General features: G+C 38.4%; 1 protein-coding gene across 10 annotated transcripts in view; it reads left to right on the top strand.

The window, feature by feature from the left end:
- C2CD3 (C2 domain containing 3 centriole elongation regulator) overlaps positions 1 to 19744 on the top strand; it is a 143633-nt gene that overhangs the window by 54596 nt on the left and 69293 nt on the right. For all 10 annotated transcript variants that reach the window (XM_053203667.1, XM_053203669.1, XM_053203663.1 and 7 more), the window contains 8 exons: positions 1053 to 1547; positions 4222 to 4373; positions 6164 to 6410; positions 8945 to 9125; positions 10543 to 10726; positions 12350 to 12522; positions 14119 to 14242; positions 19183 to 19451. In XM_053203667.1, coding sequence (XP_053059642.1) covers positions 1053 to 1547; positions 4222 to 4373; positions 6164 to 6410; positions 8945 to 9125; positions 10543 to 10726; positions 12350 to 12522; positions 14119 to 14242; positions 19183 to 19451 — 1825 coding nt within the window. The remainder of the gene's footprint in view (positions 1 to 1052; positions 1548 to 4221; positions 4374 to 6163; positions 6411 to 8944; positions 9126 to 10542; positions 10727 to 12349; positions 12523 to 14118; positions 14243 to 19182; positions 19452 to 19744) is intronic.

Genomic DNA, 19744 nt, shown 5'->3' with positions numbered 1-19744 from the left:
TATCCCTAATAACTTCAAACTTAGAGAAAAATTGCAAATATAGAACAAAGAATTCACATACCCTTTACCTAGACTCCCCAATTACTAACATTTGTCACATTTGCTTTATAATTACCTCCTGTCTCTCCCTTTCTTCCTGTCTTTCTTTGTCTCCCTATGCACTCTCCCCCACACCCACACACAATTTTTGTTCTGAAGTATTTGAGAATATGTTATAGACATCATGCCTCTTTCCCCCCTAAATTCTTATATTTCCTAAGAACAAGAACATTATACAAAACACTGTACAATTATAAAAATAGAGTTAACATTGATAATGTCTGTAGTCCATATGCAAGTTTCACTAATTGTGCCAATACTTCCATATAAAGAATTTTTTTTTCCATTCCAGGATTATCCATTACATTTGTCGTGTCTCTCTAATCGCCTTTAGTCTAGAACAGTTTTGCAACCTTTCTTTGTCTTTCAGTACTTTGATTTTTTTTTAAGTGAGACCTTTTATGTGTAGAATGTCTTCCACTGTGGTTTACCTGAATCACTTATTACTATAATGATTGTAAGATGATGATTTTCTAACTCCTCCATTCCTTATGTATTTACTAATTGCATTCTACTATACAGAAGAGTTGTCCCTTCTCCCATGTTTGTTTATATCGGTATAGACTCGTGGTTTTTTACATTATTCAGTGTTATTGTCCATTACTATTATTGTTCTTTTTGATGCTCAAATTGTCCCAGATTTGGCCCATGTGAGCTCCTTTGACTGAATTCTGTGTTCTTTTGATATGTCTGCATCCTTTTCTGAGCACATCCTTATTTTCTGGCACAAGATGATGTTCTAGGCTCAGCTTATATTGTTGACAAATGATCTGTCTAGCTTTTCTTAATCCTGATAAGGTAATGTATATACAGACTGTTAGTGTTCCTACTATTATGGTATTTGAGAATGAGTTAATTACTTTCTAATAATCTGATTTGCCTCTAGCTCCAAAATTCTGATTCTGATTCTGATTTCGGAAGGCCCACTAACTCTCTTCCTTTTGTTTTTATAGGTAACTGTGGAGCTTGTTATACATAACAAGGATTTCACTTGTGTGAATACTAAATTACGTAACAGCACCCAACATGGCCCACTTTGTACTCTTACAAGTCCAGATAAGACATTATCAGAACCTGGTCAACATGTTACCTGTACTAAAAATCCAGAGAACCTAAATCAAATTCACGAAGAAGTTGCAAAGAAAGTACAGAATTTGATACTCTCCAACCCAAAGTCACCAAGCCCTGCTGTGCCAAATCCTTCAACCTTCATGGCTGTGCCAGCCTCTCACAATTTAGCAAATCAGACAGATGGGTCAACAAAAGAGAGTGCTTTGCTGTTGCATGTGCTGTTGATGGTGGCCGATGGGAAAGATTTCATTACTGGAGAATCTGACAAACCTCCGCCATGCAATGTTTATTTAAATTGCAAACTTTTCAGCACAGAGGAAGTCACCAGATCTGTCATCGCATGGGGCACAACACAACCAGTCTTCAACTTTTCTCAGGTAACTTTGTACATATCTTAACCTTCTATATCTATTAGGGCTATATGGAGGTGGGAGACAAGTATGTTTCCCAAATCATAATTCCATTATAAAGGAAACCTAGAATGTTCAGACTGGGAGAGACCTTTGTAATTAGCTGGTATGCAGATCCATTCCCACTATGGGACGGGAAGAGGAAAAGACACTATCAACATTTTAAAACTTTTTGTGGCTTCATTTTCTTCTGTCTCAATTGTTGTGGTTTCCCACTGTTTCTTTTGCCTGAGTTCTGAATTCTATTCCTTTATCCTTCCTCTAGAACTAAGCTTTCCCCTTTCTTTTCTGTATCTCCAAGCTTTTTGTTTTTTTAATTTTTTCTCTAATTTATTCCTCTACTTGTTTTAATACTTATCTGGCTTGATTTCTCTGTAGAATTTGATGCTATTGCTTAAATTATTTCCTGTTTTGGGGAGCCTAGGCAGCTCAGTTGGTTAAATGTCTGACTCTTGATTTTTGCTCAGTTCATGATCTCACAGTTTATGAGGTTGAGCCCTATATTGGGCTCTGTGGTGACAGTGCAGAGCCTGCTTGGGACTCTCTCTCTCCACCCCCCTCTCTCTGTCCTTGCCCAGCTTATGTTCTCTTCTCTTGCTCTGTCAAAATAAACAAACTTTAAAAAGAAAAAAATAGTTTCCTTTCTTGATTTTTGTAACTCCACTCTCTTATTTTCTTCCTGAATCAACAACAGCTCTTTTTTGGTCTTTGGGACAGCAGGAAAACTAGGAAACGACTGGTGGCCCCAGCACTTCCTTCTCCCTTTCTTTTACCTTTAATTACTGGTACTCCTCTGCATTACTTTTATTCTTGGCACTGTTGCAAACCAACCCGCTTTTCCCATGGTCACTCCTTCCACTCCCATAGCTTCATCTATTATTTTTATGAAGATAACTTCCAAATCTATACTTCCATGTAGTCCAGACATTCCCTCAGGTTTCTGATCTCTCTATGTAACTGCTGGTCATCATTCCCAAATGTCTCAAAAGCACTTTACACTTGGCACCTAATGCACGGCCTGGCATATCACAGGTATTCAGTAAAGGTATGTAAATGAAAGAAGGAATTCAAATGTGTCTGAATCTGAATTTATTATTCCTTCCAGATCTGTTCCTCCTCCTCCTATCTGCCCTAATTCATATTGTAATCTACTCAGAAACCCGAGCAGAACCTGAAAGGTATCCTTGATTCTTTATTACATAATTATTCACCAAATCCAATAGATGCTGCAAACTTCGTTCTCCAGACGAAATCCTCCCACTCAACCCGACTGCTACTGCTTTCATTCAGGCCCTCTTTCTCATTCCAGATAGCCTTCAGTGTAGTCTGTTTCTGGTCTCTCCATGTCCATTCCTTTTTGTACCAATAGGAATGATGTTTCTAAAATATTAACCTGAGTATTTTATTCCCCTGGTTTAGACTTTTCAGTAATTCCCCATAGCCTTCAGAGTAGGTAAGATGTTTAGTTTGGACTATAAGCCCATTTAACAACTGCCTGACTGTACTTCTCCAGTCTCTACTCCCGTCACTCTTCCCTTCACACTAGATAGTCCAGCTATGCTCAGCTACTTGCAGTTTCCTAAATGTTCTTTTTCCCTACCTCTGTGTCTTTTCGTGTGCTTTTCCTCTGCCTTACATTTCCTTCTCACCCTTCATGACTCCTATTAGGTAGAGCTTTTTAGACAAGTTAACTTTATTCTGCTTATCCCTAAGAATTTAGTGTTACTTTCTGCCAGCAGCTTTCTCTGAAATCTCTCCTTTGTAGGTTAGGTCGCTATGTTTTAGTTTTTTTAGTTTCACAGAACAGAAATGTGCTCAGGTACCTTATGTAATTGGAGTTTCTTAGATGGATACAAAAGTAGGTCTGCTCAGGATCTCTGCTCTTCTGGTGTCTTCCTGTCATCTTGCCTTACCTAATTTCTGATTTCACCCTTTTTCCTTTCATGTTCTATTGATTTCATCATGGGGCTTATCTCTTCTCTGCTGATGCAGTTATACTGCTGCTTAGGTCACTTCAAATTGGTGGGCCCTTCATTCTGCCGTTAAGGAAACAGACTCGCTCTTGGCTGCAGATCTCTGCTTCTCTTCATGACTTTTCTTTCTCTTTCATCTACCAGCTGGCTGGCCAGTTCTTAAATAATTTTACATTGGAAATCCAAATGAACAGTTGACTTGTTATTTACCATGACAGAAGATTGGGCAGAGCTTTTTGCATTAGGCCATTGCATCCAACCAGTGGGCTGGCTGCCCTTTGATTAGGTGCTCAACCCTTGTCTAGTCAGTAGCCATCTTTCTTTCAGAAACGTCTGTCTTTCCGCAGGGATTTACAAATAGGTCATTTTGCCTTAGAAAGGCTTGGATGAGGCAGGCAGGCGCAGTCATTGATATGTCTGTGTCCTCAAAGCCCCACCTATATGACCTTTGTCATCAGAGAAATATTACCATTTTGTATTTGGCCTTAATTGGTCTCTTACACCAGACTAGCTTCTCTTGAGAATACAGAGTGGGTTTTATTTTAATGTCTTCAGTTCCTAGCACTGTGAATGGCTTTCAGTTAGTACTTGTTGAATAAAAGTATAAATTGATCCTTTTTCTGAGGTGTTGGTTTTTGTGTTGTTTTTTTGATTGTTCCTCTCCCCAGGTGATTCCTGTCTCTCTGTCTTCCAAATACCTGGAAAGGCTGAAGAACAATGTGATGGTAATTGAAACTTGGAACAAGGTGCAGAGCCCAGGACAGGACAAGTTGCTCGGGCTGGTGAAACTCCCCCTCCATCAGTTTTACGTGTCATTCAAGTAAATAGGATCTTTTGGAGTATTCTTTACTTTACATCTTTAACTTTGTTTGGACTGAAGAGGAATTCTTTGGGTTTGCAAACATGACTAGCCCAATAATACCTTGGAGGACTTTTCTCAGTGTCGCCACAGTGGCTGCTCTATGTTAAAACAGTTCACAGATACTGCTTACCATGTTTCAGGCCCTATGCTAAGAACCTTTCATACATCAAGTCATTTAATCCTCACAACAGTTTTCTAAGGCAGGTAACTTTTATTTCCCCTATTTTACAGATGAGTTAACAGAGGCACAGAGGATTTAAATAACTTGTTATATATATTGTAAGTAGTAGAACCAGGCTTAGAACCCAGAGAGTTCTACTGCTTCACCAAGAAAAGCTCTACTACCAAAGGTTATCACCTCACAAAATTAATGGTTTATCTCTGTCACAAAAACATGATGATTATTCCCATCAGCTATCTGCATGATTTCTCTACTGAGTATTGTCTTTTGGACCTACAGATTTGATCACTGTACCTCACTTATCACTCAGTCGGGTATTGATTTATCTGACGGTTATTTCTGTCCTCACTACAGACTGTTAATTTTTTGTTTTGGTTCAAGGTACTGATTTTTAATTATTTTAGCACTGACTTCTTTCCTAAGAGCTTTCTCATGGTGCTGTGTTTTAAATGTTGTGTTTTACATTTTACAGAGAACACGTTAGTGTGCACTGTTTCATGTGAGCCTTCCTGTAACCCAGGAAGTATTATCATTATCCCCTTTTTACAAATGAGGAAGCTTGTCCTTTGACTTGGAAAAATCAACCTCTCTGGCTTTGTTTTCATCATCTGTAAAATGAGGGTGATGATAGACCCCCTGTCTCCCTTGTGGCACAATTGTGACAATCCAGTGAGAAAATAAATGGGTATGCCTTCTGTGAACAGTGAAATACTTATGATGGTAGCACTGGAGAGCATGGTCAGGCTAAGGAGTGCTACTGGAATCATGCCACTGTCAGCTGTAGGCTTTGGCTTTTTCCCCTTTTTTTGCTTGTGATATTAGTGTAGTCCGGTATTTCCCTTCCCTTCTCATTTCATTAGACCCCATTCTTTGCTGACAGAGCATAAAATAATCATAGCTACCAGGTACTTAGCACTTATTGTGTACTAAGTATTGTAGTTGGTATTTTATATTTGTTTCCTCAACTTAGTCCTAACTTCCCTTTGAGGAAGTTTTATTACCTACATTTTACAGAAGACGAAACAGACTTAGAAATGTTAAGTTGATTACTTAGAGTCATCCAACAATTAAGTGGCAGAGCTAAGATTTAGCATGGTCTGATGAGCATTTGGACTTTTTTAATCTGTTAATAGTGGATAATATCAACCTTTGCAGTGTTAGAAGGATTATAGATGGAAGATGTTATTGGTAATATTATCCAAGTCTTATCTGCCAGACACCAAAGTCCATACTTTTTCAAGTTGACCACACTGTAAAATAATGCAATTCAATAAGCTTGTACTGGGATAGTTCTCAGTCCCAGATGCTGGGCTTGGGGTCATGATGATAACAGAGATAAATCAGACACATCCCCTGCTTTCAGATTGCTACATTAGAACTTATCTGCCTGGGAATTTTTATTTGATGAGTTACGGTAGAATGATGTTTTTTCAGACCACTATTACTTTTCTAGCTGTAGACCCATTTTTAACAAACTGAGAAAATAAGCCAAGTAGGAAATGCAGCAGCAACACTGAGACATGATTGATGGTTATTATTTGCTCATTCATACTTTCTCTCCCTCTAGAGATCCCAAAATTTCTCGCCTGCTGCTTGATGCTCAGTACCCAGTTGTTGCTGTTGACAGCTACATGCCTGTGATTGATGTGTTCTCAGGCCACCAAAATGGGAGTCTTCGCGTCTTTTTAGCCATGGGTTCTTCAGATCAGATAATGGCACTACAAAGATTAAAGAATGAAGAAGGAACACTTCCACCCTTCAGCCCTAGGCCAGCCCATTTTCTGGACCAGCCGTCTATAGCATCTGTTACTATGGTAGTCACTAACCACTTGATTATTTATAAAAACCATAATCTCATTTTAAGGTATACAACATGATGTTTTGATATATGTAACACTATGAAATGGTTACCATAATGAAGCCAATTAACGTTATCAGTCACTTCACCTTGTTACCTTTTGGTGTGTGTGGTGAGAGCACGAGATCTATTGTTTTGGCAAATTTTAAGTTCCATAATCTCATTTTATCTTGCATGTTTTAGTGAAACCATTGCCCCAGATCATTATTTCATTAGTGAAAAGAAACATATTTGCACCCTAATACTTGCTGTAGATTAAAGGAATTATTTATTTTTTATGATTTAAATGTATATCTGTGTTCCTCTGAGCTTTTTGAATCTATAAAGAAACTCTAATTGGACAGCTACCTCTTAATCCTCTAATTCACTAACGGTTAATTAATTGCCTTTTAAAAAATTGGGGTGAATGTAAAACTGCATTTTAAAAGTCTTAATTAAAAAAAAGATAATCAGGGGTGCCTGGGTGGCTCAGTCGGTTGAGCATCCGACTTCGTCTCAGGTCATGATCTCACAGCTCGTGAGTTCAAGCCCCGCATCGGGCTCTGTACTGACAGCTCGGAGCCTTGGAGCCTGCTTCAAATTCTGTGTCTCCCTCTCTCTCTGCCCCTAACCCGCTCACATTCTGTCTCTGTCTCTCTCAAAAATAAATAAACATTAAAAAAAATTTTTTTTTAAAGATAATCAAGGGGGGAAAAATGGGGCAGAAGGTTGAGAATGATTCCAAATGTAAGCCAGCAAATCTTACTCTGTTTCTCAGCCAAATCCAGTTGGAAAGTTGTAGTGAAGTTCCTTGCTTTTCTACCAGAAAATTCTTAAAAATAATTTGTACAGTGTTGGACAATTGAGAAAGCACATTGATACACTTTTTCATGTTTATTTCCCTAACACTACATGAGGTGAGTCATTGTCATTCTCTTTTTAAGTGATGAAACAGAATCAAAGAGGTTATGTTACTTGTCCAGGGTCACATAGCTAAGAATGAGAAAATCACCGTTCAGACACAGACCTTCTGACTCAAAGTCCAGTCTTCATTCTACTGTGTCATGTCCTACTGTTATCTTACCTTTGGTGTCTTTACTAGCATAGCCAAATCTCAGTTTCCACATGATTTAAATATGTTATATTTTCTAATCTGAATCTGAATGACAAACGTGATGTCTATGACAGAGAAAGAACTATTAGGAAAATGTCTATGAGTAGGTTATTGTTTATTTGTATGTTATGAACTCCAAACTTTTCTTTACTGTTTCTATTAGATACTAGTGTCTACCAATAGATAATAGTAGCTTTTTAAATTTGACAATGACATAAAAGCACAAACACAGAAAACTTATCTATGATATTCCTAAGTCTATTTTAGGTATTATATATGGCCCTCACTTTGCAGTGTATACTCAGTTTTCATTAAATTCCATACCAAAAGTTAGAAAATGTTACTCATTATGAGCATAAAAGAACTCTCTGAAAGATTAGATATCTATAAATAAATTGTTTTTCTTCCTATACTCATGTCCCTCATCCATTTCAGCATCTACAGAACTGAATTATTACTGTAATACTGTATGGCCAAATTAAGTAGCTGCTGAGATTGTTTTTCTTTTCTGGGGAATCAAAATGAAAGTTTTCTGTTTCCCTGAGGAAGGTTTTGGAGCAGATACTGCTGATAAATAAAGCAAAGACCTTATACAATCTGTTCCAGATTCATGGGATTAATGGTTAGAATGTTAAACACATATACATCATACAATTTTATCTGAATCCTGAATCCCCCCTTTGAATATTCCCAGTTATCAGTTGTCTAGTGTCTGTTGAGGCTGTATAGAGTAGAAGTAAAGAGCCTTGGCTCTAGAGTCAGACTACCTGAGTTCAAACCCTTATTCCACTGTTGTTGGCTATACATGTTAAATTAACTACTACAAGTCAAAGGCTTAGTACAGTGCCTGGCTATAGTAAATAATAAAAACATTAAATTGTTATCAGTAGTAGTTACTTTCAGTAATGGTATATTCACGACCTCCTTGAGTAGTCCTTACCATTAATGAGTAGTCTTGGTGTTATTCCAACCTTCATTAAAAATAGTAAGTAAATTAATACCTGTTTGCTTCACATATGTATTCTTTATACAAGAAGATATTCTTAATGTGTCCTATTCTTAATGTACTAAGAATCAGGAGCTGATTGAATTTTATCAAATACCTTGTTAGCATTTATTGAGATAGTCATGTTTCTTTCCTTTATTTTATTTAATGCACTGAAACATTTATGGATTTCCTAATATTGACCTAGGCTCACAGTCTAGAGTAAATCCAGCTGGATCTGATTACAGTGAGCAGTTTTGAGATTTATACACAATGAGAATTAAGTATCTGTTTTAGTATCAGCTAATTATGACTATTTCTTCATCTATACTCAGATTTTGTAGAGAAGCAGGAATAGTCTAAGAATATTTTTTTCTTTAAAGCTCACCAGTATCTCTGTTTCATTTAATAGGCAGAGGACCAAAGAAATGGATTGATGGAGCATCACTTTGAGCTCCACGTAGAGAGCGTTAAAGGGCTAGCCCCTCTTCAGGCAACAGTCTGGGGAGAAGCAGATTGTTATGTCCAGTACTACTTTCCAGTTCAAGACTCTCAATCCAGTGTGCTAAAAGGACCTGAGTTCCTTGAAAACGGTAGGTTTAGGAAGTTAGGGTTTCTCATTCTTGTATGGTTCTTTAATTGGCTATACTTAGGATTTTTTTTTTTTTCCCTGAGTGAATTTTGAGTTCCTAAATGTTTCGAGTCTTACCTGGGTAGTACAGAAGATGGGCTAAGTTTTAATTTTTCCTTTCTTATGTTGTTTTTTGTAGCTTTTTATTTTGATATGATTTCAAATTTACAGAAAAGTTAACAAAAATAGTACAAAGAACTTCTATATACCCTTTACCTAGATCCCACCCATTATTTATATTTTGCCTGGTCACTCTTATCATCCATACATATACAATTGATTCTCATTATTCAAGGTAGTTACATTCTACATAACATAACAGCGTGAAACACTGAATTAGGGAATACTGAACCATTGCTCTTAGGAGAAATATGTACATATATATCTCACATAGATCATAGTTGTAAATCCTAAAACAACTTATCCTAGTAGATTCTATTTTCTTTATTTTACAAAAGAGAGAAGTGTTAAGTGACTGAGGTTGCCCCAGTAACAATAACATGGTTGGCATTCAGACCCCATCCAACTGGCCCCAGAGCCAGATATTCTTGCACTACACTACACTACACTACCCCCTACCATTTCCATTGTCTCATCATCTCTGAGAGCTAAAACAAGAAAGCAGAGTGTCCCCTTGTTCTAGCTCAGTTGGGAATGATCAAGTCAGGTGGCTCAGATTTTTTTGGCATTCTGAGTATGTCCACATATAACTGCAAAAGCACTGCCAGTATTGATTTTTAGGGTTCAAATAAGGTACTTGTATCCAGAATATATAAAGAACTCTTACAAATAATAATAAAAAGACAATCTAATTAAAAAATATTTAGAAAATCTAAATAGACATTTCTCTTAAGATATATAAATGGCGCCAATAAGCACATGAAAAGATACTCAGCATCATTAGTCATTTAGGGAATGAAAACCAAAACCACCACAGAATACCACTTCTTTTCACCAAGATGGCAATAATTTTTAAGCAAAAACAAAAACAAAAATCAAACTAACAAGTGTTGGCAAGGATGTGGAGAAATGGCAACCCTTAGACATTGTCCAGCATTGAAGGGATCTCTTTCTTCTATATTATCATGGGGCCCTTGGGGGACCATAGCTATTATGGAAATAGACCTTGATAAAAGTAACATAGAAGATACAGGTTCTGGTATCAGGTGCATGATCTACTAACTCTAAGACCTTTGGATTCACTATGTAACTTCAATATGTCCTATCCTGTCTGTTAAGTAGGAATAATAATAGTTGCTTTGTTTTTCTCACAGGAGTTTTGTGAGGATAAAATTGAAATTGAATATTAGCATACTGTCTTGCTACAGATAAAGCACTAAATGTGTTGGATTATTCTGAATTGCTTTTCTTTTCCAAAGGAATCTCTTTGAAGCCTTTCAGATCTGCAACCACACTCTGTGTTCCAGATCCCATCTTTAATAGTGAGCACCATCACTCTCTCCTGTTGCCAGCTGAAGTTCCAGTGCAAAGGCTTCTGCTGAGTGTCTTCTCTGCACAGGGGCCCATGCCTGGAGGTGGAGTCCAGTTTGAAATCTGGTGCAGGTATAATGTGAAACCAGTTTTGTGCCTAGAAAGGAAGTGCACAATCATAGAGCATCCTTCCCTTGACATCGTAGCTTGAATTATAAGGAAGCTAAGCAATCCTTTCTACCCTATTTTATATTACCTGGCTTATTAGTGACTCTTCTCCAGATTTTACTTAAATCTGCTACATTATTAGGCTCTTGAGAGCAGTTGTATCTCATGCTTCTAACCACTTGTTACATTTGGAAGTGAAGTTCTATCAGTTTTACCTCCTACTGCTCTTAAATATTTAGTCACTTGTTTTCTTATTACTGCCCTATTTAATTCAGGCCCTCATCATATCATGCCTAATTTACTGATAGCCTCCTTACTGGTCTCCCCGCTTCTAAACTCATTTCTTATAATCTGGTCTTCCCACCACCAAAAGAGTAGTCGTTGTAAAATTTAAATCCATTCATGTAACAGACTTGACATGAATACAGAGGCTCAGCCTCTTTTGCATCCCTGCGCCCAAGAAGTGACAAAGAGAGTATAGATTCAAAATAAGAAACAGCATCAACAGAACTAGGGCAGAGTACCATCTACTTGCCAGAAACTTTTCCTAAAACCAGTCAGGTGAATTTAGGTTTCATTTAAAACTGATACAAGAATGGAATGTTTTGGAACTAGAGGGTATTTATGCTAAGCGAAATTAGAGAAAGACAAATATCATATGACTTCACTCATATGAGGACTTTAAGACACAAAACAGATGAACATAAGGGAAGGGAAGCAAAAATAATATAAAAACAGGGAGGGTGACAAAACATAAAAGACTTTAAAAAAAATTTTTTTTTAATGTTTTATTTATTTTTGAGAGAGAAGGAGTGACAGAGCATGAGCAGGGAAGGGACAGAGAGAGAGGGAGTCACAGAATCTGAAGCAGGTCCAGGCTTTGAGCTGTCAGCACGGATCCTGACGCGGGGCTGGAACCCACAAACTGTGAGATCATGACCTGAGCTGAAATCGGACGCCTAACTGACTGAGCCATCCAGGCGCCCCCATAAGAGACTCTTAAATATGGAGAACAGACAGAGGGTTACTGGAGGGGTTGTTGGAGGAGGGGATGGGCTAAATGGGAAAGGGGCATTAAGGAATCTACTCCTGAAATCACTGTTGCACTATATGCTAACTAACTTGGATGTAAATTTTAAAAATAAATTAAAAAAAAAAAAAAAGAATGGAATGTTTTGACACGAGAAGGAAGTACAGTAGATACTAATGGATGCTTTAAATTTGAGGGACTTAGGCCTGAAGCCATAGAAGAGATTGGTACTGCTCCATTTGGAACCACTTTCACTGGCACCAGGGTGTATGTTCGTAAAAGTGGTTACTCCCAGCAGTCTAAGTCAGATGCAGATATCCAAACAGAAAGCTTGTAGGAAGCTGGCCTTTGTTCTGAACATAGAGTATAATTTATGAAGCTCTTCCTCCACATGATGGGCAATAAATCCAGTCAGATTGGACCACAGCTGTATACCACAAATACAGAGCAATCAGGCTGCAAAGATAACTCGATACCGAAAGCTGATCTCTTGGGCAAATTGAATAATTTATCCACCTAATTCTTCCAACAACAGCTTGTGCTTGTGTGGCTTACAGATACTATTATCCTAACGTGAGAGACCAGATGGTTGCCAGAGGAACCTTGCCATTATCGAGGATCTGTGCCATGGTAACCATGCAGCACCATGAGGATGTGGGAATACAGACCTTTAATCTCCCTTTAACTCCCAGGCTTGAGAACAGGAAGGAACTGAGGAACCAGTCATCAGGTAATTGAAGACTGGTTTGCCCTTCCCTTTTGAAGTCAGTACATGTAAATATCCCTTTTCTCTATAAGTAGTGACTGTTCATATTGTGTGAGACCCTTTTAAGAATCTGATGAAAACCATGATCTACCTTCTCTTAGAAAAATGAATATATAAGTGTATTGTATGCAAATTTTGCCTATAGTTTAAAAAATTCACATTTGCAGGGACTCTATTGTTTGTCTCATTTCACCTTTAACTTCAGCAAGCATTTAAGAAGCCTCACAACATAAATCCTAAGTGTTGTGTAGGTGTATTCAGAGAATTAGTATTCCAAGGCAACATGAGCAGATGTGGGATTGGTGGAATACAGTTAGCATGAACTGGGAATTCACTGTAAGGATGGAAGAGGTTAGGATTTAAAGTTGGAAAAGATTAATTAGAACTTAGATTTTTGAATTACATCCTAATTGCTTCATTAGGATGACCTGCCCTCCAAGTATGTCATCAGATAACTAGAATTAGCCTTCTAAATCAAGTTACTATGTTTGCTAGAGAGTATGCCACAACAGGAGGTTTTTATCTTGCCATGGTTAAGATTGAGTTGTTACTCCTGTCACTGATCAGCTTGTTCTGTTGTTTTTTTTTTTTAAATATATTTTATTTATTTTTATATTATTAGTATTTTTAATTTTTTTAAATGCTTTATTTATTTTGAGAGAGAGAGAGAGAGACAGAGTGTGAGTGGTGGAGGGGCAGAGAGAGAGGGAGACACAGAATCCGCAGCAGGCTCCAGCCTCTGAGCTGTCAGCACAGAGCCCGACATGGGGCTTAAACCCACAAATTGTGAGATTATGACCTGAGCCAAAGTTAGATGCTCAACCAACTTAGCCACCCAGGCTCCCCTTTTATTATTATTTTTTTTAATGTTTATTTTTTAGAGAGAGAGAGAGCACACATGCATGCACAAGTGAGGGAGGGGCAGAGAGAGAGGGAGAGAGTCCAAGGCAGGCTCCACGCTCCCAGCATGGATACCCACACAGAGCTCAAACTCACAAACCATGAGATCATGACCTGAACCAAAATCAGATGCTTAACCGACTGAGCCACCCAGGCACCCCTGTTCTCTTGTAAAACTTTCTCTGAAATGTACGAAGGTAGAATTTTTGTAAAAGGATGGCATGTAAAGGATGTTTCAGGTGGTGGTGGTACAGAGGTGATAGAAGTGTAAGTGTGGAAAAGTTTAAAAACGAAGAAAGGCTGGAGTCCATCTCAATTCTATAAGGATAACTGGAAGTTTAAAAAATCTGGAATTAAGTTCTGCCTCTGATAGTTGTGTGATCTTGACAAGCAGTTCAGTCTCTGAGCCATAGTTTCTTGGATGTGAAATGAAAATAGTAACTTTTGTTCTACCTTTATTAATCTTAAAGTATAATAATATAAAATGATTCTGGCTATGGACATATTATCTCACTGCTCATGCCCCTTATTGTTCATTAGGATTGTAGGCAATCCTAATGATTGTCTACCAAACCCCAAGTCTGACCAGGACTTGGGGTTTGGTAGAAGAGACACTGTGCCAACTAACTTTTCTTTTTTCCTTTTGTCCTCAATCTTAAGGTTTACTGGATGTGGGCCTAAAATACAGGCGTACTCCAAGAACAGCAGAGGGAGTTCTTGCTGCCCGAGCTGTCTCTATTTCAGTTGAGATAATCAGAGCCTGTGGTCTGCAAGCAGCAGCCAAGTAAGTCCACCTCATGTTTTTTCATTGCAGTCCACACAGTATATGATGCTCATATATGTAAAACTTCATTTGTACGATTTCCAGTTCAGTAAGCACTTTATTTTTTTCTTTCTCTCTTAAGAAAGCATGTAAGAGTATAAATGAGTAAATCACTTGCAAACTTTACTGTTATTAGCAACTTAGGTCCTTGACTTTGGTCAACAGTCTTGGAGCACCTAGCTGCCTCAATTAGAAGAGCGTGTGACTCTTGATCTTGGGGTCATGACTTGGAGCCCCACGTTGGGTGTGGAGATGACTTAAAAATAAAATCTTAAAAAAATTAAAAAATTAAAAAAATTTAAAAAAAAATAAAAACCACAAACTTATCCTCTACCCGACTTGATCACTTATTTATAGTCATACCCTACACCCTTAAACCAGGCCAGGGCCAATGACTCTTCTATAATCTCCTATCCAGTCTCTGAGTATCACCTCCCATTTCTCTAGTTTGTTCCCCTTCAGTCTGTTTGCAATACAGAACTTCTGTATTGTGATCCTTTGAAAACTTAAGTCAGACCTTGACACACCTCTGCTTAAAACCCATCAGTGACTTTTCATCTCGTACAAACTACTTAAATGTTTAGAAGACCCAACTTGATCTGGCTCCTTATTATGTTTATGACTTCATCTCCTCCTGTTCATCTCCCCTCTGTTTACTGTCCTCCAAACACTGACTTTATTGTTTCTGAACACACCAAGCTCATTTCCCTCTCAGGGATTTTGTCTTGCTGTTTTTTCTGCCTGGAGCACTGTTTCTAAATATAAACAGCATGGCCTTCTCTTATCTCCTTCAGGTCTTTGTTCATACTTCTCTCTACCTTGAGTGTTCTTATTCCTTTTGTCCACTAAACAAACTCCTATTTTCTTTGACTTTGCAGCTTCTTTGCAGCCTTCCTATATGTCTTCCTACACGTAGACAGAATTGGTGCTTTGTCCTTGTCTTTTAGCACCTTGGTTGCAGTTATTTGTTATTTGAATATTCTTTTCAGTTATTGGTATACATGAGTTTTCTCCAGTAGGCTGTGAGTTCTTCTAATCACTGCTCGAACTCCTCTGTGCCCCCTGCCACCACATAGCATAATTCTAGCGCATATAAAAGGTACCCACTAAGAAAGAGAACTAAGTCATGCTTCTACTGTAGGCTAGTTCACTTTGGACACAAGTTCAAGAAAGAAGGCAAGTGTTCCCTTTTTTCCCTTGCTGTGACTTAGGGTCAGATCGTTTGCCTTTAACTTTGCACTCTGTAACTAACAAATTCAATTACTGCCATGCGAGATCTGACACTGAAGCAACTGGTAAAATGTTCAGCCTGGTTAATATTTTCCATCACTGAATTCTCCAAATGGATTTCCAGTAATTGCTTGAGAACATTTAGTGTCAGTGATACCAAGGCAGTTTTTTAACCATGCCATTCCCTCACATTAAAACTTTTGTGATGGTTTTCCATCGTCAGTAGCAGTGGTCTTCTAATTTTAATTGTGCATTCCTACTAACAGAAAAATAAGGGGCGCCTGGGTGACTCAGTCGGTTAAGTGTCTAACTCTTGATTTCGATTCAGGTCATGATCTCATGGATTGTGAGTTCAAGCCCCACATTGGTCTCTGCACTGACAGTGTGGAACCTGCTTAGGATTCTCGCTCTCCTTCTCTCTCTGCCCCTCCCCCACTTGCGCATACGCACGCACACGCTCACTCTCTGTCAAAATGAATAAACTTTAAAAAAAATAAATAAATAAAAAGTTTCACATACCTAGCATACCCTCTGAATATCTGGTACTTATTCATGTATAAATCAGCTTCATGTGCTACTATATTATAATACGTTATAAAATCTACAACAGCATATATAAAACTTTAACATATATGATAACAAATATAGAAGTGGTAATATTTTCTTCCTATGCCCAAGTAGGTTATCCTATATATAAACCCCCTAGGTTGTACACACTTGACTTTAGAGACTACTGGTTCCCAAATAAACTCTAACCTGCTCAACTTGGCATTCCAAGCCCTTCTTAATCTGAGTCTTGAAAAAAGAATAGGAGTTGTCAAAATACCCAAGAGAGCTGAAAACTATTCTGTTCAAAGAGAAGAACATGTGCAAAGGCATGGAGGCATGAAATTTGTGTGTATGGAATACCTGTTCTGTGTAAGACCCAGCCAAGGTCAGAATTTGTAAATATAGCGTTAACTATTATTTAACTGGCAGAGAAGGACTTAGAGTTTAGATAGTCAGTAGATCTTGGAGAGACTGCATAATAGATAAGAAACTCAGTAGTCCCTCTTTCTGGGGATCATGGGGAAACTCAAATCAGATGGCAGGCAATTTGTTGTAAATCCTGCATTTGGTTTGTGTCACCGTTTCAAGAAGGAACGGTAAGAAGCCAGGCCAATTCTAACACTACATTCTTCTGATAGTTTGGGACAGTTCTGTGACAAACACAGTATAATGGAAACAAATTGCACTAGAAACGGGACCCACCCCCATCTCCCACTAGCTGTGCATGATCTTGGGGTAGTTTCTTCACCTCTCTGGGTCTGTTTGTTCATCTGAAAAATGGAAATTATGAATACTTCTCCTGATTTTATAAGGATCAGTGTAAGAATTAACAAATATGAAGTAACTTTATAAACTACCAACTGCTATTCAAATAATTAGTTCCATTTGTATAAATAATATTACCTTTATTAGCCAGTGGAATATAGTAAAATCAGAAATAAGTTTTACATTGCATCTTATTGAAGAAAGGAATTCTTGGTATCCAGATAGCAGGTGCTCTGAAGTCAGCCTTCTCTCATCAAGAGATACCAACCCTCATCTGAAGTGCCAGTGGTCTCCCTGAAAATACATTTTCAATGTCTGTGTAAACAGACCCCTTCTTTCTTTTTCACTTGAGTCTTTTAATTAACCTGATCTTTAACTGAGGATGAGTATAAATTTCCATGAACATAAAGGGGTTCATTGATTTGCTGGTGAAGTACTAGCAAAAAGATAATTGGACCAAAGGAAAAGCAATCACAGTCTAGATATAGACATAGATATATACATATATTTATAGTCACTTGATTGACAGAGATCTTGCTGCACTAGTTTTTAAGTTCCACAAGGGTAAGAAATTATAGCTCTTTCACTCCTATCTGTATCTAGCTCTGAGCCCAGTGCATGACACACAGGGAAGATGGTCAGGAAATAATTATTGAATGAATTAATTCAGAATAGCTTTGGGCGCAAACCTTTCTTTCTTATCAATGCTATATCTGAGAGTTTGCTGTTAAGAGCCCTTTCATTGCCCATAACAGGTTCTCTGCTTTGTATGTATTATCTAGTGTAATTTTTACGACACTCCTTGAACATTTTATCTTTGTTTTTTTAGCCATTACTGGCATTTGATCTATTTCCCTCTCATGTTTCCTATACCTAATATATACTTCAGAGTCTGCTGTTGTATAGACATACACCAGTCTCCCATTAATGATCATTTTAGGTTACTTAATTTCATAAGAAATGAAAATATAATAAGCATATAATTATACATACGTCTTTAGTATTTGTATCCTTATGCTATCCTCATTTTAGCAAAGAGGACAGTGAAACTTCAAAGAGTTGAATAACTTGTCCAAGGTCACACATTTAATTAAATGATAGAGCCAAGATTCAAGCTCCAAGTTACTACCCTCTACTAATGTACACCAAGTACAGTAAAGAAGGAACACCTCTAACTCTTCTTTGGGGCTGTCAGAAAATGCTTCAAAAAGAGGTGACCTCTTTGCCTAAATGTCAATTTTATACCCTTGGGGAAGTTGGGGCAAAGGAGTTTTCCTCATACTATACCCACACACTAAAGACTTGACTGCTCTTTATGAGTGTCCATTAAAGATGGATAGATTCTGTCTGTACGTGTGGAACATACAGACAGAGAAGAGAAGAGAAGAGCAACCCCAGAGACATCTGGGAACTGACCTGGCAATCATAGCTGGACTGGGTGTTTTCTTGCTGAGCATATATAATCTCATGGAACACCAGCATCAGACAAAGCTGCTTTGCAACCATGATGAAATGAGACAAAAATAAAATTATTCCATAATCTTGTCTAGGAACAAACCAAAACAAGGTCATTATGAAATCACAAAAATATCCAACATCACCCCCATCCTGGCTACAATGAGTGACTGACTGCTGCTGCTTTACCAATCCTAACCTTAGCCTTATTCTAGTTTTAATGTTTATTTGTTTTTAAGAGAGAGAGAGAGCACAAGGAGGGGAGGGGCAGAGAGAGAGGGAGACAGACAGAGAGGGAGACAGACATTGAGCTGTCAGCACAGGGCCCGACGCAAGGCTCCAACTCGGGAACGGTGAAATCATGACCTAGGCCAAAGTTGGACGCTTAACCGACTGAGCCACCCATGTGCCCCTAGTCTTCTCTCCTAGATAAGATTCATTAGAACAACTATCAGGAGCAAAGCTCCACTTCCAGGAACAACGTCTAAATCAACTAACATGAGTCTAGTGCTAGTAGTCCTTTCTGATACTTTCTTACTAAAATTCCCCATGATTTCCCTTGGTGTATGTTCTTTCTCAGTGTAATGAGCAGTAAAGCCAAGTTGTTCAACTACTGTTGCTGCCTGCTAGTCTTTGGCTGAAGGTCAGTGACAGTAAAATGGAGTGTCCCTGGAGAGTGTAACTCTGGTAGACAGATGAATATTGTCTTCCCCCACCTCATACACATACATTATGATATTTAAATAATTAAGAAAGCACACTTGGCTCTGCCCAAATCCTAGATAGGAAATATCTGGTGGGTAGTGTTCTTGGTGGCCTCATGGAGATGGTGGAGATGTTTTCTAGGCAGTCCAGCTGAGTTCTGTTACTACCTTCTCATTCCCATCCTTCTCCCTTTACAGGGCTTTGGCTGAGCTGGAACCCGCTCTACAGTTCAGTGCCACAGTTGGGGTCAATGCTTTTGTCACCACTCATCTCTCCTTCCTGCCCAAGGGAGAACAGCGCCGAACCCGCCCTGTAGCTTGTTCCTTCTGCCCTGAGTTCTCCCATCATGTTGAATTTTCATGTAATTTGGTGACTCAGCACTGTAGTGGAGAGGCCTGTTTCCTGGCAGAGCTGTTGGAGTTTGCAGAGGTCACCTTTGCTATTTATCATGAAGATACCAAGTCAGGTGAGCACCAAATGACCCATCACAACCAGAATTAAAAGGGGTGCAGTTTCGGGGCATCTGTGTGGCTCAGTCAGCTAGGCATCTGACTGTTGCTACCAGCTCAGGCCATGATCTCACTTTTTGTGATACTGAGCCTTGTATCAGGATTCTGCTTGGGATCCTCTCTCTCCCTCTCTGCCTCCTTTCCATGCACGTGCCCTCTCAAAATACATAAATAAACATTTAAATAATAATAATAATAAAAAAATAAAAGGGGCTCTGCTTTGAATGATATAGCCTCTCCTAGGAAATAC

The sequence above is a fragment of the Acinonyx jubatus genome, chromosome D1 (genome assembly GCF_027475565.1).
Source record: "Acinonyx jubatus isolate Ajub_Pintada_27869175 chromosome D1, VMU_Ajub_asm_v1.0, whole genome shotgun sequence".
Classification (NCBI taxonomy): Eukaryota; Metazoa; Chordata; class Mammalia; order Carnivora; family Felidae; genus Acinonyx; species Acinonyx jubatus.
This window is presented reverse-complemented; position numbering and strand designations above follow the sequence as displayed.